The sequence below is a fragment of the Dunckerocampus dactyliophorus genome, chromosome 17 (genome assembly GCF_027744805.1).
Source record: "Dunckerocampus dactyliophorus isolate RoL2022-P2 chromosome 17, RoL_Ddac_1.1, whole genome shotgun sequence".
Taxonomy (NCBI): Eukaryota; Metazoa; Chordata; class Actinopteri; order Syngnathiformes; family Syngnathidae; genus Dunckerocampus; species Dunckerocampus dactyliophorus.
In genome coordinates, this window is record NC_072835.1 from 7,272,114 (window position 1) to 7,299,628 (window position 27,515).

Below are 27,515 nucleotides of genomic sequence, written 5' to 3' on the forward strand. Positions count from 1 at the left end.
TATTTTGATTAAAGATGGGAATTATTGTTACATTTGGGTGCCAGCTCACATAAGCATTCTATGAAATTCATTAGCAAATATCATTTTTAGCATCTCAATCCACGCACTCATCAGAAGGTGATAATAAATACATTTAAAATGAATCACTGCATTGAATTTTATGTAAATGCATATACATTTTGGAAATGTCTGTGGTGGACACTAGGGGGCATGCCTCTCACCCAGTCGGGGTGGGCGTGGTTAGAGTCCAGGTTTGGGCGCGCAAGTGTTAGCGCCATAAAGGAGATGTTCCATCTACGTCAGGAGAGTTGTGTGCAGTTGGAGGATAAAGCTCTGCATGAGACCAAACCTTGAGTCTTCCTTGCAACTGCCACAGGCCATTATTTTATTCCAAAAATAATATACAGTTAGAAATCCCACAGTCTTTGCAAGTTTATGCCCCACGTGAACTGCCCTTGAACGCACCAACTAACTTTCTCCCACGCTGCACGGATAAGTGAAATAAGTGAAATCTGCAAAGTAGCCAACTTTATTTGTTTACAGTTATTATATGTGTTTTAAGGCTGTAAAACCCCTCACAATACACTTTATACTCTTTTCTTTACACACAGGCATTAACATTTTCTCACATTTTAAACACTCTCAAAGTTCAAATTTCGTTGGAATTTTAATGATCAATCCACTAGGTAGGACACAAGAAATGATTACGTGACTCACACGTGACCATGCTTCCTCCTAGCGCCTAACTAAAAATTCATTTAGTTAGTTTCTTCTTGTTCTCCTTGTATTGTTTATTGGCAATTATAGCAAGCAGCTCATGCAGTTAGGTAGCCAAAGGAGATTGATTGACAATGGCCTACAGCCAATCACGCAGAACACAATGAACGGGTGTCCCTTCGCCAATAAGGGCTGTTGTGGCTCTATATTTAGCCGGGTACTGTCTACTGTGGGTTCCTAATGTGCTGGTACAAGCACGTAAAAACACTGTGACAGGTGGAGCTGCACACGTCTTCAACATGAGTGTACTACACCCTCTAGTGGTAGCAGTTCTAAATACAATAACAGACACAACATAGAAGTGATAGATCGCTCTAATTCACTGTTAAAAATGCAAAATTGCACTTAAAAATCGGCAAAACAGCGAATCCATGAAAAGTGAACCATGATGTAGCGAGGGAATGCTGTATATATCCCCCCCCTTTTTTTCACCTCATATTTAGTTCCAAATGCTGCCATGCATTTAGTTTGGTGTTCTCCCCGAAGTGCTTGTGTGGTCGGTCACGTGAGCCGAGTTTAACGTCATTGATGGAAGTTTTGGTGAGCGCTGATGTGTATATTTGTGTGGCGCACCTCTCTGAAAAACAAACTCCAGCCTCCTGTTGGTGGATGGTGGCTCTGTATTCATTTAGTGCTTTTAATTTGATGTTGTTCCTGCAATAGTTTGACACAAAACATACGGTAATAAATAAGATCAGTTACATCGCTATAATGTATGTATGTTTTATTGATGTGTTGAAAATCTTTGCCAATAACTAGCTAGTGCACTGATAATGCTATTTTGATCCATTCCTGTCTTGCTGGCATGCTCAACAATGGTTTCCGTGGCAGCCCAGGCTCTGGCGTTAGAGACGCGCTTTCAACCAGTTGCTAGTCTTGTGATACCCGGTGCATGTCCTTCCAATCAATTAAATCTATGGATTTATGACTCTTATTGATTGATTTCTTCCTTTCCAAAATCCACTTTGGTAACTTTTTAATACTTCCTTTGATTCCAAATGATAAACCAGTCTCTCAATTGGCTCAGTTACTGGTGCCGAGTGCAGTCCAACAGCCATCCAATGGCATCTGCGAAAGAACAAAATTGCCCATTTGGAATTTGCACGAGAGCACCAAACGTGGGACATTGAAAGGTGGAAGAAAGTTTTATTCTGTGATGAGGAAAAAAGTAACTTTGATGGTCCCGATGGCTTCCAACATGACTGGCATGACAAGGAGATCCCACCTGAGATGTTTTCCGCACGGCACAGTGGAGGGGGCGCCATCGTGATGTGGGCTGCTTTTTCCTTCAATGGAGCTTCAGGTGGTGCAGGGGCGTCAAACGGCAACTGGCTATGTGGAGAGGTTGCAGGGGGGCATCCCGAATGACTGAAGGCCCTCGTCTGTGTGGTAATGACTGGCTTTTTCAACAGGACAACGCAGCAGTTCACAATGCCCATCTAACAAAGGACTTCTTCTAGAGGAATAACATCACTCTTTTGGACCATCCTGCATGTTCCCCTCATCTAAATCCAATTGAGGATGGAGGGCAAGGGAAATTTATAAAAATGGACATCAGTTCCAGACAGTGGACGCCCTCCGTGAAGCCATCTTCACCACCTGGAGCAACATTCCCACTAGCCTCCTGGAAACACTGGCATCAAGCACTCCCAAACCAATGAACTACTGTAGGTGATTAACAAGAATGATGCAGCTACTCATCACTGAGTCCTTTGTTGAAGATTTTATTTCTATTTTAGGGGGGATTAAAAATATATTTTTTTTAGGTGTGGTCTTAAACTTTTGATTAGCTGATTATTTTTGAAAAGGTTTAAGGTAGAAAATAAAGTGCAACTTGTGTCCGCATGGCACCATATGACACGACAACAACCAACACGGTGTATCATTTAAAGCAGGAAAGGCTCTTACGCCAACTTCTGTGAATTTTAATGCAAAAAATGAGGCTGCTAACTGAGAGTATTGGCAAATTGTTGGTTTTCAACCCATTTTCTTCCTATTTTATGTGCACTTTTCTGATGTGGGCTGACAGCAACCCTGTTCCGGTTTTGTTCATCTTGCTTTCTGTGTCACTAAATCAATGAAGGTAGTGTTGTTGCACTTGTTTACCTGAGGGGTGGAGCCTGTTTGCTTGAGGTGGAAAAAGCCGCAAATGAGATCTGTTTGTCAGGATCGCCATTAGCTCTGCTCTTAAAAAATTATGAAAAAAACCATTTGACTATTAGTCGACAATCAAATTGAAATTCTGAAAGTCCTTCGTCGAAGACCCGCCCTACTGTGTAGAAAACATTGGAGCACACATCAAACACAGGAGACGTGCCTTTCAGTGTTATTTTTCAGGTTGAAACGAACAAGATGAACATGTGTTTTGGTGTCATGAGCACTTTAAGCAACAGAACATAAAGTGGTTCATGTGAACACATGAGAACACGCGAGCGGGTACTACTTGGTATGGTCCTGCACCCACTGACACAGCCTGGCGCAGTACGCCTGTGGACTGACAGTGGAGAACGTTCGGCCGGGATGTCTTAGCCGCTTCCACCAATGCTCCAGTCTCTTCTTGAAAGTGTAAACGGTAAAAATGTCGATGATGCCAATGAAGTAGCGTTGGTCAGGGCCATCGATGATGTGCTGTGCATTTTTTAAGTTGAGCAATAAACGTCTGTTTTGGACCCTGAGGTCTTGAAGTCCTCCTGCTTCACTGCCAGCTTGGCGCTGGTGATGTGTTGCTCCATGCAATCCATCTCGTGCTTGCCCGCGCTCCACATGCGCACCATCCCTTTCAGATGAAATGAAAGTGTCGTTTTCTTCCGGCACGGTTCCGGGTACAGATGGGATATGATGGCTCGGGCTGGTGCTTGGATTCACAGATCTAAAACAAACCAAAAAGAATATGAACACAACTATGTAACGATGCGCTGTAGTCAGTCCACATTCAAATACTGTAGCACCTACTGGATGAAGTACGACGCAATCTGAACAATATTTTTGCTAATGCCAACATTTTGAAGCATAAATACGAGCTCTGCATCTCAGCTGTGTATTATAGATGATGAAGAAAATTAGTGTAATATCTGACAATAGATTCATGAATCATTTATTTTATTTTTACAATATGTTGAAGGCCAATAAAAATGAGCAGTGGGCTGAAAATGGCCCCCGGGCTGCACTTTGGACACCCCTGGTTTACGAGGTTTCTTTTTACTACTGTAAAGTAAGCATGCAGGCAACCGTAACTGTCAGGGTTTGAAGAGCGTGAATGCATATTTTATTTGTAGTCAAATAAAGCTTCTTATTGGTTACAGCAATGACATGGGAATCTGAATGTCATTTGGACTAGATAAGTGTGCACAAATAATATCTAGACAAGAGGAGATGAAACAACAGGCCTCCAAGAATACAACAAGATGCCCCCCCATTCCATTTACTGTATATACTATAAGGAATCCTACTTTTATGGAACCAATTAACTGCGATACACGAGGGATTACTGCACATCATCCATGATGTGGTTTGTGGTTAGAGGAGTCGGGAGTCTGTTTTTGTCTGGCAAGCACCTCAAGTCCAGGGTTTAACAGGCTAAATATACTTCCTTATGCTTTCTGTTGTCATTTTTACGCTGCTCCGTGCAGCGTTCACACTTCCACTTCAATGAAGGTGCAAGTGGACCCAGAGCACCTCTTCAAGCAGTCTCCATCGGCTTGTTGGATCAGCTGGGGTTCTGGATGATGACGAACCACACCCTCCTAGCAAGTGCAGTCAGTTTTAACTAAACTAAGCCTGTCTAACCCGTCTGGTGTGCCTCTGCGCACGACCAGGATCCACCAAATGACAGTCGAGAGCACGAGGCACCGAGTTGAAAGCTGTTAACTCCATGCCAGCAAGACTCTTAAGGTGTCAGAGAGTGAGCCGGCCTCCGTTACACCTGAGGAGTGTTAAGAACCCAACCTTACTAACCGTTTAGTTCTCTTGATAAGTGAAGCAAAAGAGAGCGCATGGTGACGCTCATCTTGCTGTAAAGGCTGATGGGCGAGGAGAAGACTGTAATCCAACACATTGAGGCTTCGGAGAAAGTCCGTATCGATCTCCAACTGCCGCAAGAGCCAGGAACACTGCTGGCCTGTGTGCAGACATGCAATATTTATTAGAACATTTGTAAATACAGCAAATCCCACAAATGGCAAAAAAACTATTAACTGAGATGCCCCAAAAAATGCCAATTTTTTTGCTGCTCCATCCAGGTGCCTCAGAACGTGGAACGAATTAGCTTCAAGAAGTACTCTTTATTTGCAAGACATCTGCTCAACATTTACACCCTTAATCCAAGGGCGTCCACATTTTTTCCACCGAGGGCCACATATTGAAAAATGAGAGGATCCAAGGGCCACACTGATATTTTGTAAAGCAACACATGCTAAGAAGTTCCATATACTTAAGAAAAAACAGCAACTCCGCATTGTGATATCGGAGAAAAAATAGTATGAAATTCAGTCTTTGCTCTTTTTTTCCCTCCAATTTTGCTGTTTTTGCTTTTTAAATTTTCCAAATATTTACCTTATTTTTAAATAATCTTTGAGTTTTCTTTTATACATCATACATTACGGTACCCGCGTCTACTTGGATAGTCCCATAATCTGTGTGGTACATTTTTGTTTTCCCACAAATAAAAAATAATGCTTTGATCAAAAATCTGTGAATTTGCTGGGTCTTGAATGCTGAATCCTAAATATGTGGGGATCTACTGTATACGCATTTATGAAATACAGCAGAATCTTTCACCTACCGAGAGTGATGTACTGGCCTTCAAAGTTGAGGTCTTTGAGAACCACAATAATCTGGCATCCCTCAGGCACAGGGTTTGTCCAGCGACTCACTTCACAACCTTTAATATCGTACCTGACAACACACAGACCACACAAACACAAATCAGACAACAAGTTATCCCTCGCTGACCAGCTGTCAGCAATGTTACGTTAGCCACCGCAAGAAGTCCTGGAAGTAAAAAAAGAAACAACAAGAAGGAACTCTCCCGATGTTAACATTGTCTTATTTTGTCTTATTATGTCTAGTTATCTACGTTATCTATCTCATACGATCATAAAGGTGACTATGGGGGTGTTGATTCATGTCTAGAGCGCTCTAATAATGTTTAGTTAATGTTAACATTTAACTATTCCAACAGTAAAAGCATCCCTCTACTGCTAAAATGTGCTGAACAAGCAGAAAAAGGTATATTTAACATCTGCAGTCGTTCCTCATCACTTTGTGCTTTGACTTTTGCAACTTCACTCTATCACGGTTTTTCCAAAATATATGAATAAATCCTGGTTGATGGTTGAATACACCCTCGTTAGTAAAATATGCATACAGTGCTGTGAACAAGTGTTTGCACTCGTCCTGATTTATTTGTCACACTTAAATGTTTCAGATCATCAAACAAATTGAAATATTAGTCAATGACAACACAACTGAACAAAAAATGCAGTTTTTAAATGAAACTTTTTATTATTAAGGGAAAAAACCTACATGGTCCTGTATGAAAAAGTGGTTGCCCCCAAACCTAATAACTGGTTGGGCCACCCTTAGCAGCAATAAAAGCAATCAAGCGTTTGTGATAACTTGCAATGAGTCTCTTACAGCTCTGTGGAGGAATTTTGGCTCGCTCATCTTTGCAGAATTGTTGTAATTCAGCCACATTGGAGGGTTTTCCAGCATGAAGCGCCTTTTTAAGGTCATGCCACAGCATCTCAATAGGATTCAAGTCAGGACTTGGACTAGGCCACTCCAAAGTCTTCATTTAGTTTTTCTTCATCCATTCAGAGGTGGACTTGCTGGTGTGTTTTGGATCATTGTCCTGCTGCAGAACCCAAGTTGGTTTCAGCTCGAGATCACGAACAGATGGCCGGACATTCTCCTTCAGGATTTTTTGGTAGACAGCAGAATTCATGGTTCCATTTATCACAGCAAGTCTTCCAGGTCCTGAAGCAGCAAAACAGCCCCAGACCATCACACCACCACCACCATATTTTACTGTTGGTATGATGTTGTTTTTCTGAAATGTGGCATTACTTTAACACCAGATGTAATGGGACACACACCTTCCAAAAAGTTTGACTTTTGTCTTGTCAGACCACAGAGTATTTTCCCAAAGGTATTGGGGATTTTTAAGATGTCTTCTGGCAAAATTGAGACAAGCCTTAATGTTCTTTTTGTTCAGCAGTGGTTTTGGTCTCGGAACTCTGCCATGCAGGCCGTTTTTGTCCAGTGTCTTTCTTATGTTGGAGTCATGAACACTGGCCTTAAGTGAGGCAAGTGAGGGCTGCAGTTCTTTGGATGTTGTTGTGGGGTCTTTTGTGACCTCTTGGATGAGTCGTCGCTGCGTTCTTAGTGTAATTTTGGGCAGCCGGCCACTCCTGGGAAGGCTCACCACTGTTACATGAACATGTTTTCGCCATTTGTGGATAATGGCTCTCACTGTGGTTCACTGGAGTCCCAACGTTCTTGAAATGGCTTTATAACCTTTTCCAGACTGGTCCATCTCAATTAAGCTCAGTTAAGTTATGTTTTAACGAAGGGGGCGGGGGTCAACAACTTTTTCATACAGGCCCGTGTAGGTTTGGATTTTTTGTCTCCCTTAATAAGACGTTTCATTTAAAAACTGCATTTTGTGTTGGGTTGTGTTGTCATTGACTAACGTATTGACTAATACTTAAATTCGTTTGATGATCATTTAAGTGTGACAAACATGCAAAAAAAATAAATTAAGCAATAACTTATTGTCATGTTCAAAGTATCTTGTTATAATGAGCTATTATGCTAGCTTCTGCTGTTACGTAAGTAACAAGTCATTCATTGGCAAATTAGTGTTGCTGCTGTATTTCTTGCTGCATTTGCCATCCCTCGTTCTCATGGGTTAAAGTTGTGTAATTGTTTGACTTCCATGTTTTCGAGGGGTATTTTTATTCGTATGTGTTCCACAGCAATCAGCCCGCTGGTACACGAGACCCTCATTGACTCTTCATCCGCGCATGTAAACACTGTGGAACACACACACAGCAATGGACAGGCGGCAGTGCACAGTGATACGACCGGAGACAAAGTTACACTGAGCGATTGTGAGGTCAGATTTTTTTTTCGAGGAGGCATTTTTGTGATGCAAATGTATTACTCTTTCGAATGCATATTGTTTTGAAAAGCCAAATTCTTGACTTAAGAGCCAACTAATCGGAACTACGCTCCTCCTCACCGAAATCCGACCAGAACTTCGCTCATGGAACAAAGTGGGGGGTAAGTCACTGTTGATGCACCACACTGCTGATGGGGATGTCATACACTTCATGTCAAAAAATCCAAAAGGTCCCTTTAATTGACAGAGAAGGTCTCACTTTGTGTTGGATTTAATCATCTTCTACGAGCGAGAAGCAAATCTTACCTGGCACTGATTCTATCATCTGGATAAAACACACTTTGCATAACAAGGAAGTATTTCTGCAAAGTACAAGGAAATGTGTGTTACAAAATTATACTTGTATACTCAAAAATGTTGATATTTAATGTACCTTTCGCCTGTATGGAATTTTGATCCCGTGAACACCTTGCAAAGACAGAAAATAGACACAAGACTGCTGGTCATTGACATGAATAAAGGCTGGATATACACCAGGGCCCATTGGGGTGGGGGTCACAGAAGCGTAAAAAAATCAAAATACATATGGAATAAGATTTATCCTGTAATCTGGAGCTTTTCAGATTTGGATAACAATTTTTAATTATTATTAATTTTTAATTAATGGTTAATTATTAATTATTGTTACTAATTATTAATGCAGGGGTGTCCAATCTTTTTCCAGCAAGGGCCACATAGTACAAAATGAAAGGATGCACGAGCCGCTTTGATATTTTTTTAAAGAAGTTATACATAGTTCTATATACCGTATTTCAATAAAAAAACTGCATATCAGCTTTGTGATATAAGTGAAACAGCATATTATTAGTATCGACTTCAGTCTGCTATTTTTTTTTCCCATTTTTGCTATTGTTTTTTACATTTTCCAAATATTCCAACTTTCTTCTTAAATAAGATCTGTACATTTTCTTTTCGTAATATTATGACTTTATTCAAATATTGTAACTTTTTCCCTCAACCTAATTTTCCAAAAATGACAACTCTATTTGTTTTGTTTGTTTCTCATAATACTTTACAAAAAAACATTTTTTCTTTAATATTTCTACTCTGTGCTATGAAAATTACATTATTTTTCCTCACAAAATTCAGAGTTTATTCTCGTAAAATTGCAGCTGTTTGTCACATGAGAACAGGAGTAGGGACTCTTGCTCGTTGCCCAGATGTGGCTTTTTGTTCAACTTCTGCTGTTGTTTTAAACATTTTTTTTAACAATTTCACCTTTCTTCTAGTTTTTTTTCTTCTGGTCATTATGACTTTATTCCGATAATATTTTGACTTTATTTGACATAAATATAATAAACTTTTCTGCAAGATAATTTTCCAGAAATTAACAACTTTTTGTTTCTCATAAACTTTGAAAAAAACTAAAATTTTTGTTGAATATTTCAACTTTGTGCTACTAAACTTTATTAGTTATTTTTCCTCATTATATTACATTATGCTTATAAAATACCTGTGAGAGTACAACTTTTTTCTTTATTATTTGTACTTTTTATTATAATTTTTAAAAATTATAATTTTTAAAAATTGGCCCCCGGTCTGCACTTTGGACACCCCCGGTCTAAGTTAACCGCATTTAAACCTGTGATTCAACCAATGGTGAGAGATAAAAGGCAGAACGTTATGATTTTTATGGATGACATATTGCTTGCGTGCGTGTGTGCACACCGAGCAACTTCACCAGCAGTGAATGGGGATACGTCCTCATATGTTCCATGTAGATCTTCAGGTTGTCGAGAAAGAATCGGATCTCCCTCTCATTCTGGGTCTTCAGAAAGAAGCGCTTATCATTGCTGAAAGTTTAGAACAAAGAGAAGTACAAATGTACACGTCAAAGGGACTATCAGGCTTTGCTGCTGTAAATTCAGCAACAAATGTCTGTTGTCTAAATTGATGGAGCAAATGATTGTATTTACAACAAATACTACAGGTACATCTCAATAAATTAGAATATTGTGCACAAGTTATTTGATATCAGGAGTTCAATAAGACAGATAGACAAATTGTTGTTCTTTTGCTGACTAGGCGCAAACCAGTACTTAATTTGGCACTTGTGTGACATTTTATGAGATACTGAATTTGGGTTTGTTATTAGCTGCAAGCTATAATCATCAAAAATTATTGAGAAATTAACAAATACATTCCTGAAGTATTTTACTGTGTACATCAGGGGTGGCCATTACGTCAATCACGACAGCTGACATTAAGCTCCCCTCCTGATTTGCGCTTGCTCCCCCGCAGCGTTTCAAGCTACACACGAAGATGCAACAAAAGTTATCTGTTCACTTGTAGCGGCTAGCTACGTAGTGTATTGTTTACTGGCTTTGCTTGGCGTCATGAACTCTACTATAGAAATCAGTGTTTTCTACACGTTGGCTTCTTAAACTATTATTTCATGATGAAATTCAAAATGTGCCCATTGGTGGAACCTTTTCAATATGTTGCCTTGACTTCGGCTGCATTGTCTTTTGCATCATCATTTTAAATTCTTGTATGTGGCTAATGTTTGATAGCAAATGCTAACTGGATGTAATACATGAAGTGTGTGCCCTAATGAACGTTACATAGCTAATGTGACTGACATATTAGCAGTACTCAGGTTATGTACACAACTATTCAGGAGTTATGTGTATTATCTTTATTTCCATATTGAAGTGAATTATGATAGCAACTACTTTGATTGCCTGTAAACTTTGAACATGTGAATGTGAAATACTAATCATTCATATTTACAATAGAATTTCAGAGTTTACTGGTTACATTTTGTATATGTTTTATGTTTTATAGAAAGAGGTAGATCATTTTGACTTGTACTTGCATGCTGAGAAAGTGTGTGCACTCCTGATATACGTACATGTAATACCTACATAAATACCTACTCAGATTTTATTAAAATAAATATAGTACATTTATATACTTCTATATTTATAGTAGTAAGTAGATCTTTGGGACTTGCGTGTCATTTTAAAAGTAGCTCGCAGGCTAAAAAAGTGTGAGCACCCCTGGTGTAGAGAATGTAATAGTTTTGTTTTTTGAAGTCAACGATGTAAATGAATGAATTTTTCAAAGATGCTTTCATTTATTGAGATGCACATGTAAATCAAATCTTAAATGTATTACTTTCTATTATGTCTCCTACGTTGGGTAATATGAGCATAACGGTGACTATAGGGGTGTTATTTCATGTCTAGAAGGCTCTAATGTTAAAAACATAATTAGAAGGTCCATCCATCCATTTTCTATGCCGCTTGTCCTCATTAGGGTGATTAATGCAGCTGACTTCATCCATTCACACAACCATTCACACTCACATTCATACCTATGGACAATTTAGAGTCGCCAGTTAACCTAGCGTGCATATTAGGGTGCATTAAAAAAAATAACATTTTAAAATGTTGATATGGCTAGGTGGGTGCTAAAAGTGTTCCAATATGTTTTAACTCATGCAAAATGTTTTTCCAATACATGAAGCAGCAAGAAAAAAGACCTCACCTCACGAAAACTGATGAGATATTTTATATTTTTGTGTTGGGTATTTATACTCTTATTACATACTGTACTGTATAGTTACCTTATCTGCAGCTGTTTCTTTGTATATTCAAATACTTGTGAAATGTAGTGAAATGTAGTCATATTTAGAGGTATTTGGTGGTCATTATACATATCTAAGGTTAGCTTAGCAGTTAGCTACCTATGTTATCTAAGCTATTTCGCTTATCATCAACAGTATTTTAGAGTAGTTTTATATCATATTCAGTGTATTGATGTCATCTTTTATTGAGTGTAGCTGTTCAATTAACATTTTAAATAAAGGTTTATTTGTGAGTGCAGCTAGTTACTCTGGTACTGATGTTACTCCAAGTTCTCCTTGTAATGATGAAGTTACACTATGTAGAGCAGGGGTCACCAACGTGGTGCCCCCCCACGACCACATGAGGTGCCCGCAAGCCTGCTTTTCATTCAGGTTTTCAGTTCATAATGAAAGAACAGTAGAAAGAAATGCATTGTTGTGGACACCAGGATTTTGTTCATGTTCTGGTAAAACAAGCATATTCACTTTGTTTGGGTTTAAAATAAGCTCTGAAAATAAATGTTACAAAAATGAGTAGCTCTTGGCCATTTTCATTTTGTAAAAGTAGCTCTCACAAGGACAAACGTTGGTGACCCCTGCTGTAGAGCTTAATTTGAGGCTTATGCATGCATGGTACATCATAATTGAGTGATATTAGGAATGATAACCGCGAAAATATTCCATTTATAAAAAAAGAAGTCCTTCTTAATTCTTCGGGGTCTGGAACCAATTAACCGTAAAAAACGAGGGATTGCTGTATACCCCAAATCTAGAGAGCTGAAAGTCAAACTGAAACGCAAAAGTCCAAATGATTACTTGCAACAATCTCAGTGATCCAGAATGAAGATGGGGTTTCATTTTCGGCATACGGTGAACTCATGAGGTCAGTGAAGAAAAGTACTCACGTGAGGAAGAAGTCAGCCTTGCTTTTGGAGTTGCTGATGAACTGAAGGTAGCACTTGTCAGAGCAGAGTGACTGCTGATACTCCTGTTCTGTCACACCCAAAGAGCCACGTAGCTTGGCAAACACTGGGCCTGCAAATGTTTCTAAAGCAAAACCCTACACGCTCACGCAGACACACACAAGTTAGCAAAGCATTAGAGATTATGAATGCTATAGTGACAAGATGACTGGGATTGTTAGCGAGACCCATCTACCTACCTGATGAATCTGAGTGACCTTTGAAATGAAATCTTCTTCTGACAGTTGATTCTAAAGTGAGAGTAAAGAGTCAACATGGTCTTATATTAGGGCCAATACATTTGAATTTGAATTTAAGGATGAACTTAAGGAAGAAACTAAATAGCCTTATCTTATTTACATGACAGGATGTCATTTCCATCTCTACATGATCACATTTACAGTTTCGCATGCGGAGAAGCAATCGCATTCATTAAATGACATGTCCAGGGCTTTTTGTGGCCTACTAAACGAACACATACACACAACTGGTCTTTCTTCTCTGAAGTAGAGCAGAGGGTTGCAGCATACACGCTGAATACGTTGACTAATTTAGTGGATGTTAAAAGACTGTTGATTGGCAATGATCCTCTCAGAACCTGATGATGGGGGTTCGACAAATGCAATGAGGGTGTTTATGTAGCTTGCATCTCTGACCATGCCGCTATCAGCCAAACGAGTCCTCTAAGTAGGCGATGTCAACGTTTGAGAGTTTCTTGTCGATTTGCTGCAGGTCAGCAGAAAGTCGTTTACACGTTCTAGCTTCCAAATCCAAGTGCTGGAAGAGGGTTCTTCAAGCTCCACGCACCCATTGAAACAGGCAGGCCATGCAAGACAGCACCTAACTGGCTGGGGGCTGCTCAGTTTAACGTGGGCAGGAGCTGTCTAGTGACATACAAAGACCTCCCCAACTGTCACAAGTGACCCCTGGCACTCGTTTCCTATGGCAATCGTATTGAGTTTGTTACCTTACCTGTCGACACCTTACAACGTCGCTAGAGTGCCTTCTCCAGCTGAGCTACAAAGCTTGGGCAGGGTAGTATACATCTAACTTGGACTAAACATGAATACTGTGCAGCTTTATAATTTTCAATGTAAGTAGAACCATGTTGTCTCCTGTAAACGTCACTGCAGTTCAAAAGATGCAATGTCAAGGTTTTCTTATGACTATCTGGTGGGTGGCTGCCTCTGTCATCCACTCCTGGGCCCCAGAGATGTGTGTGTTCTATTTTTGGGATAGATGGTGCAGTCATGAAACAACCTGCTGAGTCAGCAGGCTGGGTTCAACTGGGATTAGCTGTGAAGTAGCAGTATACAACCATGTGTTGCAGACCATCCATTCAGCACTGCTGCTGCAAACACTGCATTTCAATTAAGGGTTATTTCTGTAGTTCTGGAGATGCCAGATGCCTTATTAACACCATTTCAAATCCATTCAGTCAAGTCAAATCAATGCATTTGCTGCCATACTGCTGTTATCTCTGGAAACTTTTACATGGAACAGGTCAAAGACCATGTTTTTAAATTCCTTTCCTACCCTCCTAGAGAGATGGGCATGTTGCATTCAGTTTTTAATTTGAAAACATGCAAGGGAAAAGGCATACTGTATTCCTGTGTTAGATGTGTGCTAGAATGTTTAAATGTTTTTTATTTTGTATCATTTCCGTCACTTCATCTGTGTTTGGAGAAGGCAGAGCAAGTGACGTCATATCCAGACAGTCCCACCCAGAACTTCTGTTCCACTACAGTGTATTTCTAGCTGAATTTCTGTCTTTTGTTATATATTTATTTATATTATGCCCCCTCGACGTGTTGAAGGCTTTTGCTGGAACACTCTAGGAGACAGTGTATGCTTTTTCACATTTCTAAAAGACACCATTTGCTTTGTCAGATGCGTCTGCAAACTTTGTGGAACAAGTGTTACTGCCTCGCAGATGGATATAAAAAGTCCAACACCCACAAGGGTCGCGTGGGCAGCAGTCTCTGTAGGGAAGTCCAGGCTTCCCAGTCTCCAGCCACCAGCCACCAGGCCAGCTGTGATCCTTAGGCCCCCAAAGTGGACTCCCTCGACGCCTTGGCTGCGCCTAGAAATTCTGCCCATGAAAATTATGAACAGAATCGGTGACAAAGCGCAGCCTTGGCGGAGGCCAACGTTCACTGAAAACAGGTTTGACTTACTGCTGGCAATGCGGACCAGGCTACTGCTGCAGTTGTACAAGATTGGCACGTAGTAGCACGCCACAATCCCGTACTTCTGGAACACCCCCCACAGGACACCGCGAGGGACACTGTCAAATGCCTTTTCCCAGTCTGGAAAGCACATGTAGACCAGTTGGGCAAACTCCCATGTACCTTGCAGTACCCTCGCAAGGGTGTAGAGCTGGTCCAGTGCTCCGCGACAAGGACAAAAACCACACTGCACCTCCTGTAGTCAAGATTCAATGGTCATACCCTTCTGTTCAGCACCCTGGAATAGACTTTCCCAGGAAGGCTGAGGAGTGTGATCCCCCTATAGTTGGAACCCACCCACTTTGGTCACCCTTCTTGAAAAGGGGGACCACCACCCCAGTCTGCCAATCCAGAGGTACTGTTCCTGACTTCCACGCAATGTTGAAGACACGTGTCAGCCAAGACAGTTCGTCAACATCCAGAGCCTTCAGGAATTCAAGGCGAAACCTGTCCAGTGTTTTGAGTACCCCAGATACCTCAGCCACGGTGATGGAACTGTCCGCGTTCGTGTCCTCAGACTGTGCTTCCTCTATTTCATTCGGATTGAAAGGGGCCTCAAAGTATTGCTTCCACCATCCGGCTATATCCTCAGTCGAGGTCAGCAGGTCTACGTCTCCACTGTAAACAGTGTGGACCGGGCACTGCTTCCCCTTTTTGAGGTGTTGGACGGTTTGCCAGAAACTTTTCGGGACCGACTAAAAGTCATGCTCCATGGCCTCACCTAACTTCTCCCACACCCGAATTCTTGCCCCGACCGCCGCCGAAGCTGCATGCCACTTGGCCTGCCGGTACCCGTCAGATGCTACCGGAGTCCTATCCATGCTTGATAGGGCTTTTTCTTCAGCTTGACGGCAGCCCTGACCTGTGGTGTCCACCATCGGGTCCGGGGCTTTCCGCCACAACTGGCACCAATCACCTTCGGACTCAACAATGAAGGTACGGAATTAAACAGAAAAGAAGTGGGGCCTGGGAAGTGACCTCTGTGACGTCAGCTACCTAGAGCTGACGTAGCTGAGTGCTAGCAGCAGGTTAGCAGTGTAGAGAGTGGCCGACAGCAGCTACCGTGTGAATGTTCACCGCACGTGTTCTCTGCTTGTTTATACAGCGATTGAAGTGCATCGTGCCACTCCTAAATTATAAACAGTGGCAGTAGAGTAGAATTCTACACTGGTCTCGAGGTGTCAGTAACGTTACACTAAATAGACAATAGCCACCAGGAAGTATGCTATCAATGGTGACGTGTGAGGCTCCTATCTTATTTACCGTAAATTTCAGCCAAGTTCTAATCTCGAGACTGCAATGATGTCAGCCTCCCTGTGGACTCCTCTGGCTCACTCTGGTGGACAGAGGCAGCATTGCTGCACCCTTCATTGATACAGCACTTTTCTATGGCACTTGTCCTCCAATGAAATGGTATGCTCAGATGAAATGCGCTATGGTAAAACATTAAAATTGTTGTTTTTTTCATTTTAATCTCGTATTTGTACTTGTATATTTCAGTGTTAAGTTGCTGTGTGATGAGTTTAATGTTCTTTGTAAGATGACACCATGGTTCAGATTGTTATATTGAGTAATGACCTCCTGCAATTTCCAATGGGTTGACAATGTCTTGGTAAGGTGTAATGTTGCGACTCCTTCAGAATGCAGAGACCGGGAACCCAGTGCAGGTAAAATGTATTTCTTTGTTAATAATAATCGCTGCCGTGCAGCGGCAAGGATCAAACCAAGAGCAGTTGCAAACACAAACAAGAATAGCAAGGCTCCAACGCCAGACAAATGCCAGAGGCTAGATTAACTAATCAAACACAAAAGGAGATGCAGGTGCGTTGGAACATGAAAGTAAAACAGGCAGAAAACAACACAGGCAAAACAGGAAGAACTACAAAATAAGAGCATAAAACCAGAAATGAGTCAAAAAGTGAAACTAAAACTGTCACACAGGCTACGACAGAGTGTTACAGCTCATCCCCTCTTAAGGATGGATCCCAGAGAAGCTAAAATTCAGAGTCAAAAGAGGAGTGGGTGGTGGGAGGACAGGTCACTGGCGAGACCCCTTCAGGGGACAACTGGGACGGTGAGCCCGGCGCAACCAACAGCACCCCTCTAAGGGGACGGCCGGAGCGTCATGACTGCAGGGGGCCTCAGGCCCGGTGCCGTGACCGGCTTGAAACGGCATGGGGCGGGGGGACACACCAGGAAGGTGTGAAGCTCGAGAAGGCGAGCTGTACGCTCCAAGAGGGTCTGTGGCCTCAATCAGCATGGCGCGGGCCCCGGGGGGAACAGAAGCTTGAGGTGGTGTGGTGTAATCCTGAAGTGTCGGGAAACAACGCAGTGTGAGCTCCGGGGGCGTCGGAGCACTCATGTGGGGTGTCTGAGGCTTTGTGTGCCGAGGTGCGGGAACGGGTGGCGGCACTCAGCTCCTCTTGGCATTGCACAGGAGACAACGCGGATCCGGATGAGGCGAGCGGCTGAAAGGCGTGCTGACGTTGAGTCGGGCCTTCGTCGATCAGCACTCAGGAACAGCATGTGTGGATCGCTGCACCTCGGCTTGGTGTGGCGGGGAGAGAGAGCGTGACTGCACCTCGGAACAGCGTGCAGGCTTTGCCGGAGTGACGTGAGGTGCGCACTTGCGCCGTGAGTGGTGACGTTGGGTATACCTCCATGGAGATCGGCTTGCCGTCCAACCCCCGCACCATCGTCTGCCGCTCCTCCGGCATGTACTGTGCTAACTCGGCCTCCACCGCGTTAAATACCTGCTGGGTCTCGGCAACAAACTCTGAAAAGTCATCTTGTGGTTGGAGCATTGTGTCACGTCTAGGAATAGTCTAATGTTGCCACATCAGAATGCAAAGATCAGGAACCCAGTGCAGGTCAAATGTATTTATTTATAAACAATGATTGCTGCCGACCATTCCAGCTGCAAACGCAAACAAGAATAGCAATGCTCCAACGCCAGACAAACGCCACAGGCTATAAAACCGGAACTAAGGCATAAACGTGAAACTAAACAAACTACCAGGCTACGACACTGAGCGTGACAGTCGTGAGGTTTTTCATAGCTTACGATTGGCTCCTGTCAAATAAAGAGCTGCCAGATCATCACGGACTTGTGCGTGCCACAATATGCCATTTTATGACGTGGACATGTGCAGGTTATAGTCCAGTGCGGCTTACATAAGTACAAATGTGTTTTTTCCTCTAAATTTAGTGGGTGTGGCTTATAGACCGGAATTACGGTATGTTTAACGTGGCTTATTTTCTATTATGTCTACTATTTTGGGTAATACGAGGGTAAAGGTGACTACAGGAGATTTATTTCATGTCTAGAGGGCTGTAATAATGTTAAAACAACGTATTTAGAAGGTCATAAACAGGTTTTCTATGCTCTATGAAAATATTTCTATTTATTAATATTGAATCCTACTTTGCGGAAATTCACTTATTGCGGTGAAGGCTGGAACCAATTAACCGCAATAAACAAGGGATGACTGTATATTAATTAAGATATCATGCTGTTTTGTTGTTGGATATGACAAACAATTTGAGCAAATTGTACGTCTTTTTTGCCTAAATTAAGCATCTTCAAGCAGGAAAATGGATATCCATCCATCCATTTTCTATGGCGCTAATCATCATTAGAATCGTGGGGGTATGCTGGAGCCTATTCTAGCTGACTTCGGGTGAGAGGCGGGGTACACCCTGGATTGGTCGCCAGCCAATCGCAGGGCACATATAGACAAACAATCGCTCCCATTCATACCTATACCTATTAACCTAACATGCATGTTTTTGGAATGTACGCACGCGGAGAACATGCAAACTCCACACAGAGATGCCCAAGTAGAGATTCAAAACCAGGTCTTCCTGATCTCGCCTTGTGTGTGTCATGATGTGACCCCTGTATTTCCTCCAATCAGCTCTCTCCTCCCTTTTGTGTCTAACACAAGTGTGTCTTGTTTTGGAATTAGTCTGTGTATTAGTCCCCAGTTTTCTGTCTTGTCTTTGTGTGATGGTCTGCTCCAAGATCCAAATTCTTATTTCCTTGCCCCTTGCATGTCCCTGTGTCTGTTACATGTGCTTGTTTAGGAATTCACAAATCCAGAACTTTGCATGTTTGTATTTTTGCATCCTGAGTTGCCGAATAGCTTTCATTAAAGCCTTTTCGAGCAACACTGCGCTGTTGCTGTCATTGCTTTCCTGCACTTGGGTCCACAAAGCCTTACCTCCACATCCCGACTGTGACAGTTTACACGCCAGTTAGCATGTTTTTCAGTTAATATACAAAATTATACAACATGTACACTAAAATATTGCCTCAGTTTATATATATTTTCCTGTTAGCATACAATATGGCAGCACATCTTGTTGTGTTACTAATACACTGTGTGAGTCCAACTGTGTTATATATATTTTTATCACAAAACATCCTCATTAGCAGCCTATTAGCTTGCTAATACATTGAAACAGGAAGCGGAAGTCAGCTTCGTCGCCCGTCTATGATATTATCAGTGGTTGACTGTAGTTTTTTGTGAAGTAACACAGTTACGCCACAAGTCACAAAAATGTTAACACAAAACATCTTTTTTGTAGTTTTAGAATGATTGTTTCACATGCATAATACAATTCTGAATGCATATAAATGATAAACAAAAGGGATAAATGAACATTTCAGGTCACTTTCTCATTGAAGACATGAGTTACTTCTTGAATTCAATAGTGTTTCTCACCTTCTTTATTTTGGCGCATATTTTTGACTTTAACCGAAAAACATGCCCACCATGGTGTGCGCTAACCGAGGTTCCACTGTATATATTCTTTTTGTAATTATGTGTAGTCATTTACGAAGTTGCTGAGGTGAGACAAACATTGCGTGTGCTGAACTGTACTCACCGCGGGCGCATGCTCACTCGTGGTTTGGATTGATGTTGACAATCCTTCCTTTATCATGCGAGTCAGGCTGTAGAACTCGTGTTGCTGAGTGATCTCAAATAAGCCCAGAAGCTCCCACTGCCGCCTCAAACCTTGCCATCTTTGTCTTTTTGCTGTGCTTGAGTGCTTGCCAAAGCCACTTGGAGGGACCGACCTCTCCATCTGAAAAAAAAACCCACACAGAACATTGATAACAGGTACCCATGTTTGCTCCAACTGAGAGAAATAGAAAAATAAGTAGGAGAGAAGAAACGCAAAAGAATGTCTGAGTCTTGAATAAATTCACCCTGGTGACCAACACAAAGAAACTTAAAACTAACCAGGAGCAGAGGTCACCTACAGTAAGTGCCGTAACCAAAATCAATCAACAATATTGACTGGTGAAAACATAAATCTGATCAAAATGCTTTATCTTGGTCATTATTGATAAGATAAGACCTTACTATAATATATAAACTATAACTAATATATACTATAACATTAGGCAAGGAGTAGCATAAGAACAGTTGCGCTGCAAGTCCATCTGGTCGAGGCAAAGACCAGGAGATGCCTTCACTTCACTGTACAGCTGCCAGGTGCTGTGACGTATTGTGACTGATTTACCATAATGACACATTTATCACTGGGATTATTTCCATAGCTCAAGACTTACTCTCATTTCAAAATAACATTGCACATACATTGCCTATCCAGCTACAGCTGCGATGTTAAATCATGATGGAAATATGAATATTTGTCCATTGGACTGTATTCTACATGTGTTTTCTGTATGATTCCAATCATTTGGAAAGAAACATTTATTTATTAAAAAATGTCTGAATTTGCACATTTGCTGATCAAATACATTGCTTCGGAGTGCACTCAGTGAGTGCACTGAGTTGGATCGTTGGGCCTGCCAGTTTGTTTGTCAGCATGTGGCCAATAATATGTTGCAGAAACATGTAATATTCACATAGACTTTCTACAGCCTGTGTCTTTCATGTAAGCATGACATCATTATTCTTGCTCACCCCACAAAAAAATAATACAATACACACAAATGTCATACGCGGAGGCACTGCAGTACTTTCCTCATCCTGAAGGGGTGGGGATGTGCATGGCCTGGAAAGTGCTTGTCACTGCCGTCCTTCCATAGAGAACAAAAGCCAGTGTTTTTGTTGTTTTTTTTTTAAACTGGAGAGCAGCAAGTCAGAAAGACATTTTTATCCTCTGCTGAATGAATTTGATGGCCAAGATGGAGGATTATATACCCAAGCTCACCAGAAGGTGATCAGACTTTTACAACAAAGTATCAGAACTTTTCCAGAAGGATAGGCTGCATGTACTTTATATTAGGGCTGTCAAATGATTACATTTTTTAATCAAACGCATTCATTTTCAAATTCATTAATCATGATTAATCACCATTTGCAACTATGGGTGACATATGACCATTTTTGCATTATTTCATGAACACAAATGATAAATGACAGGACATAATTATACATATTTGTATGTAGTAACATGTTGTATGTAATCAAGCTAAAAGATAGCACACATGTTGTCACGTTCCACGTTCTCTTGCTTTGCGCCCCTGTCCCCTCCCTGGAGGCGGAGCTACTGAACACACCTGAGGTTGATTGCCCATCCATTTACTTATGCTCACTGCTGACTGTTGGGCCATGCCGGATTATTCCTTCTTGCAACCCACCACATTTATGCTGCGTCTCAGCTACTTGTCCCCTAGCCTTGCTGCCGTTTGTAGACGCGTTCTGTAGTCGCTGACTTCAGCCAGGCCTGTATATACTGTACAGTATATTCTCTGTTTTCTATGGTGCCCCTTCTTTTTTGCGGACACGGTAAATTGCTTAACTCGCCTCATCTGCCTCTTGCCTCTGCGTCCGGGGTCCAGAGCAAACCAGCGCATGACATATGTCTGAAAATGCATTTGCCTAACACAAGTCTCTTTAATAGTAGCAAATTTTTTTTTATCATTATTATTAGCCATTGAGGATTATGTTCGTAGACACCACGTCATTTAAGTTTAATTCAATGTTTTGAGTGTATTTTCTGGGATTTCTGGGCATACTTAAATGCAGCAAATCGTACTTCTGCATTAAGAGTTGCAAAGTGAGTGATAAAAATATCCACTTATTGTTTTTGTTTGTATTTCTGTTTATTTAGACCACACATACATGCATGATAAAGACTTTGTGATGTTCGGAGTGTCTGTGAATGCATCTCGCGGTCGTCTAGAGACAATGAGGAAGTGTCTTTCCCAGGACGAGCTGAATAGAGATGTGTTTGTGAGTTGGAGATACATGTATGGTGTTGGAATTGCACTGCTGTTGGTGTGTTCAAGTCAGAATAAAGCAGACTCTGTGTGACTGTGGTGACGCTATTGTGCCTCCGTCTGCCGTCATAACAGAGAGATGTGGCTTGACCTGATGCACATGTGTTAATGACACAAAAAATTGTAACATAATTAATGAAGTAAATTAATTACCGCCGATAACGTGCTATTTTTGACAGCCCTGCTTTTAGCCATGGGCTTGCTGGTTTCAAGGTATACCAAGGTATGAAAAAGTCACGGTTTCAACACCGCTAAAATAGTCCTTCATACTGTCCTATGTTATGAGAGAAAGTGGAGGTCTAGCGCTGTCACTATGTGAAAATACTTTGTCATGTTGTGTGTTATTACTTGCAGTTAAAAGTGGGCTTTGATGTGCTGAAACTACGGGCATGAGATGTGTTGAACTTGCCAAAAGTCAGCAAATTAAGCATCACGGCATTGCTGCCTCGTTAGCATGGAGTGGCGCCGGTGTAGCAAGACCTGTGCCCTCATAGTTTTAGTGTGTATTTTACATGGCTTTGCAGCTATCGAAACTAATGTTTAAGCACATTACACTCTTTAAGTACATTTCCAACATGTTAACGTGAATATAATAACCTAATAAATCACAAATGTCATCGTTTAATCGCTTGTAGTATAAACAAACACATATTGACACTACATGTTGCAGCATAAAACGTATGGTATATGACGAAATATGGTAATATGCAGGCCTGTCACGATAGTCAAATCAATCGCACGATAAATAAAAACAAAGTCAATCATTTTGCCTCGATATATTGACGTGCATTCATGTTTGTTTTCCTCCTCTCTCTCTACCAGAGGCTGGATGACAGTAGGTTTCACTCTTTGCGTCTGTCTCAACACCTGGGCATGTTGGTTCTATAGCGGAATGAACAGATTGAGTGAACCCTCCTGTCAGTCATTCAGCCTCTTTGTCCCAGTGAGGAGAGGCGCGCTACGTGCTAGCGAGTGCACTACTTGCTAGCTGTGTGTGTCGTGTGCTACACGACTGAATACTTTCTTTGTGCCTGTTGTGTATAAAACACGATGTGATGTCAAGTTCAGCCCATTTGAGCACCGTCATTGTGTGACATGAAAAAGTGTGTGACAAAGACAATGAAATAAATTATACGGTGGAACTTACGTTTCAGCTGCCTTGATTCCCGAAGTATAACACTTCATTGTGCACCAAACGCATTTTGCTGCAACACATGTACTTTGACCAAACTGCGACAAAACATGACACCTCATTAAACATAACCAGCGTATTCCACACACAATGTCGCTAAAAGTCAATCAAGGAAGTGTATATGCAAATGAGCTGACGTCTGCATTGACACACAATGTGAACGCCATAGTATTTCAATGTTGTTTCTCAGTTGTTGTTTTTGGTCAATATCCAGATAAGAAGAGACTGAGACATTATAATGCCATATATTACCATTAAATTAATGAAAAAATGGTCTCAAAATAATGTTGACAATAACATCGTTTATCGTCCATAATTTGTGGGACAATTATCGTCCAGCAAAATGTATGGTGACAGGCCTACTAATATAGCATTACTAAGTGAAAACATTGTACTCACGTGAAAGATTCCTTCAAAAGGGATCCACATTTACAAGATTTACTCAGTTTACCACAAGTTTCCTTGTATACACATGCGCAATGCCGCACTGTTATCATCGTTGGTCGACATATTACTCACGTCGAGGGTCACCAAATGTGGAGATGTGATTCAGAACGAGACAGAGGCTGAGGATAAGCCGTATTAAACTGTTTATTCTCCGCTGAACGACAAGCAACAACTACTTAGCAACAGTTGCTGGCAACAGTCACATAACCCGGAAATGTAAGTGAAACTTGGTGACCAAAGCAAATTTTTAAAAACTCAGCAAATACACAATCCAACAATTCTAAAACACTGTAGACGGCATTTTATTTATTATTTATTTTAAAATAATTCTGTTATTTTTTGTGATTTATTTTAAATGCACGTGTTCCACAGTATTGTTTAAAAATGACTGTTCAACAGAAAAGTTTTTTACTCTTCTTTCAATAAAAGTATGTCACAGCAACACATTTTAAAGCTTTAATTCTAACACTGTGATATTTTTGACCAAGGTTATCATACCGTCAGAATCTCATACCGACCCATGCCTACCTACTTTAGATACAAATAAATAGACCACAAATGTTTTTCAGTTAATAAAAAAAAATTAGGGCTGTCAAAGTTAGAAGTTACAAGCCCATTATAGCGATCCAATTGATCTTATTTATGATGTATTGTGTAAAACTATGACAGGAACAACATGAAATTTAAAGCACGAAATGAATACAGAGCCACCGCCCACCAGTATGAGCCTGGACTTTGTTTTTCAGAAAGTGCACCATACAAATATACACATTAGTACGCAATGGGTTCATCAAATCTTACCTTTATGCATTCCCAAATAGTATCAGCATTTGGGACCAAATATGAGGTGAAAGAAACTGGGGGGAAAATACAGTTTAGTAGCCTAACTGTGCAGCGTGGGACAAAGTTAGACGGTGTGGTCAAGGACCATCAAAGTGGGACAAAATGCCACTCACATTAAAAATGCTAAAACTGTGGAATTTCTAACTGTATATTATTTTATAAATAAAATAATGGCCCATATTTACAAAATTGATGTTATCGTTGTAGTTGTGGATTGAATCGTTTACCACAAAGAGATTACATCCTTACTTATTATAGATAAACTTATTTCCATCTGCAATTAAGTGTGATTAATTATGAGTTAACTATAGACACATCTGATTAATCATGATTAAATACTTTAATCCAATGACAGCCCTAAAAAAAATTTAATAAATGGGACTAAGACGGGCCGCACGGTGGTTAGCATGTTGGCCACACAGTCAGGAGATCGCGAAGACCTGGGTTTGAATCTCCGTTGGGTATTTCTGTGTGGAGTTTGCATGTTCTCCCCGTGCGTGTGTGGGTTTTCTCCGGGTACTCCGGTTTCCTCCCACATTCCCAAAAACATGCATGTTAGGTTAATTGGCGACTCGAAATTGTCCATAGGTGTGAATGTGAGTGTGAATGGTTGTTTGTCTATATGTGCCCTGCCATTGGCTGGCAACCAGTCCAGGGTGTACCCCACCTCTCGCCCGAAGTTAGCTGGGATAGGCTCCAGCATATCCCCGCGACCCTAATGAGGATAAGCGGCATAGAAAATGATTTGATGGATGGACTAACACGTATTTGAAAACAACAAATTTTCACAAACGGGGATTATTCTCTTATTTGTTCTTGTTAATGTCTCGTCACTGCACGTCACTGCCTTCAAGTCATAGTTTACCCACGCCTGGTCTACTATTCCCTCTATAAACCAGGGATTGCTGTATCTGCTAAACTATGTGAACAAAACATTCACATCTTAGCTTTGTGTTATATATATACAAAGCAAATTTGTGCAATATCTAATAATATATCTCATTAATGAACTCATTTAACTTTTAGGAATATGCAGAGGGCAAATAAAAAATGAGCTGCAGGGGAAAAATGTCACCAAGCTGCACTTTGGACACCCATGCTCTGAATTAAACTCATCAAAATTTCTCATTGTAAGCATTAACGTTTATCTACGTCTGATAAAACATGAGAAAACACACAAGCTTCACTGTTGGGGAGATAACGTGAAGCCTCAATCAATCATGTCAACAAGTTGACATGTCCTACGATAAACAAAATGTCTAAACTAGACTTTTTACACATGTACGTAACAGTTGTACACAACAATAGCCGACTGTCAACCTTACTTGCAGACCGAGAAAGTCGAAACGTAGCATAGAGTGGCACTTGATGTAGCTAATGTAACTATAAACGCCATAAAACTGCATATGCTCGTCATTTTCCTGACAATTTTATATTTGGATTTCTGTGTTTAATAACAGCAATTTCGAATTAAGAAGTCTTACCGGCTTGTTGTGGAGGACGAAAACGGCGGCTTGCTGAACCTGGTATTTGTGTGTGTGCGTGTGTACCAGTCAGTATCACATGTCCGCTCACGCTTGATGGTGTGAAGCGGAGTCAGGCTCACTTGTTCAGAGGGGTGGGCGATACGGCACATGTTGGTGTCGATCCGATACCAAGTAATTTTTGGCTCCCTATTGCGGCTACTGATACGGGTAATTTTACAATACATTTTAGGGCATTTCATTAATTTGCGGGTTTTGCCTTTAATTTGTTGACCATGATTATGATCAGAATAAAAACACAGGACAAAGATTTGGGGCAAACAAAGAAAAGGTCAACAAATAAATATAACAATACAGTTGTTCCAAGTTTATAGTGGTTAATTGGTTCCAGACCCGAACACCATAAATGAATTTGATATAGGATTCAGTGGTAATAAATGGAATATTTTTCTAGTTAGAGTACAGAAAACCTGTCTAGATACGGTTTTGAACATTATTAGAGCCCCGTAGACATGCAATAACACCCCGTAAGTCACCTTTACACTGGTGACCACAGGGGTGTTATTGCATGTCTACAGGTACAAGTTTTTTAAACAGGTTTTCTATGCTCTACCTACTAATATTCCTTTTATTATTAAAATTGAATCTTCGTGAAAGCTTTAATAGTGGTCGGGTCTGGAACCAATCAACCGTCACAAACCGCGGATGACTGTATTGTGTATGTGACAGGGGCCAACACTCGCCAAAACTGTGAACACGAAACCCATCTTTATAGTTTTGCAATTATAGTTTTACATGCATAAAACAATTTGAAATGCATTTAAATACATATAAATGAAAGGCATAAATGAACATTGAAGGTTACTTTTACTTTAATTGAAGATGTGATTGTTGCCAAAGACACAATGTGGTGCAAGATCAACATGGACACCAACTTCCTGTTTCGCTATTTCTTGAATTCAAGAGTATTTCTCACCTCAATAACCCAAAAGGGAGCCAAAGAAAGTTGCACGTGCCAACATTTTGATAAAGAAGGTGAGAAACACTATTGAATTCAAGGAAAATAACTCATGACAACACAAAAAAGGCGCTTCCACATCTTGTCTTTGCGAACAATCTTCAGTGAAGCTAAACGTAACCTTAAATATGCATTTATCCCTTTCATTCATCATTTATATAATTTCAAATTGTTTGTGTGTGAAACTATAATTGTAAAACTCTAAAATTATGTTTTGTGTTCACTCAACCACAGTCAACTGCTGTTGACGTCACAAACGAGTGACATATAGTTCCTGTTTCCATGTAGTTACAAGCTAGTAGGATGTTAACAGGGACATTTTGCTATTAACAATACTAAGAACAAAGTTGGACTCGCGCAGCTTCTTAACAACACAAGACGTGCACCGTATTGTACACTAACAGGAAAATGTAATCTAACAGAGGCAAAATTATGCCGTAATTTTTTGATGTTGACGAACCTTGATTAGATAACAACATGGATTTAATGAACTATAAACACAGAAGTAAAACAAAGAAAAAAAAGTGAGTTTTATGAATCAGGTTAACC

General features: G+C 40.8%; 1 protein-coding gene across 1 annotated transcript; it reads right to left on the reverse strand.

The window, feature by feature from the left end:
- Positions 1 to 436: 436 nt before the first annotated feature.
- Positions 437 to 26,064, reverse strand: pip5kl1 (phosphatidylinositol-4-phosphate 5-kinase-like 1). The gene is made up of 10 exons (XM_054756464.1): positions 25,949 to 26,064; positions 19,612 to 19,812; positions 12,694 to 12,744; positions 12,437 to 12,591; positions 9,629 to 9,753; positions 8,334 to 8,368; positions 8,207 to 8,262; positions 5,558 to 5,670; positions 4,732 to 4,894; positions 437 to 3,646 (listed from the first exon to the last, which is right to left on the reverse strand). Exons 2-10 carry the CDS (start codon positions 19,810 to 19,812, stop codon positions 3,217 to 3,219), a joined length of 1,329 nt encoding a protein of 442 aa, XP_054612439.1. The 5' UTR covers positions 25,949 to 26,064; the 3' UTR covers positions 437 to 3,216.
- Positions 26,065 to 27,515: the final 1,451 nt, after the last annotated feature.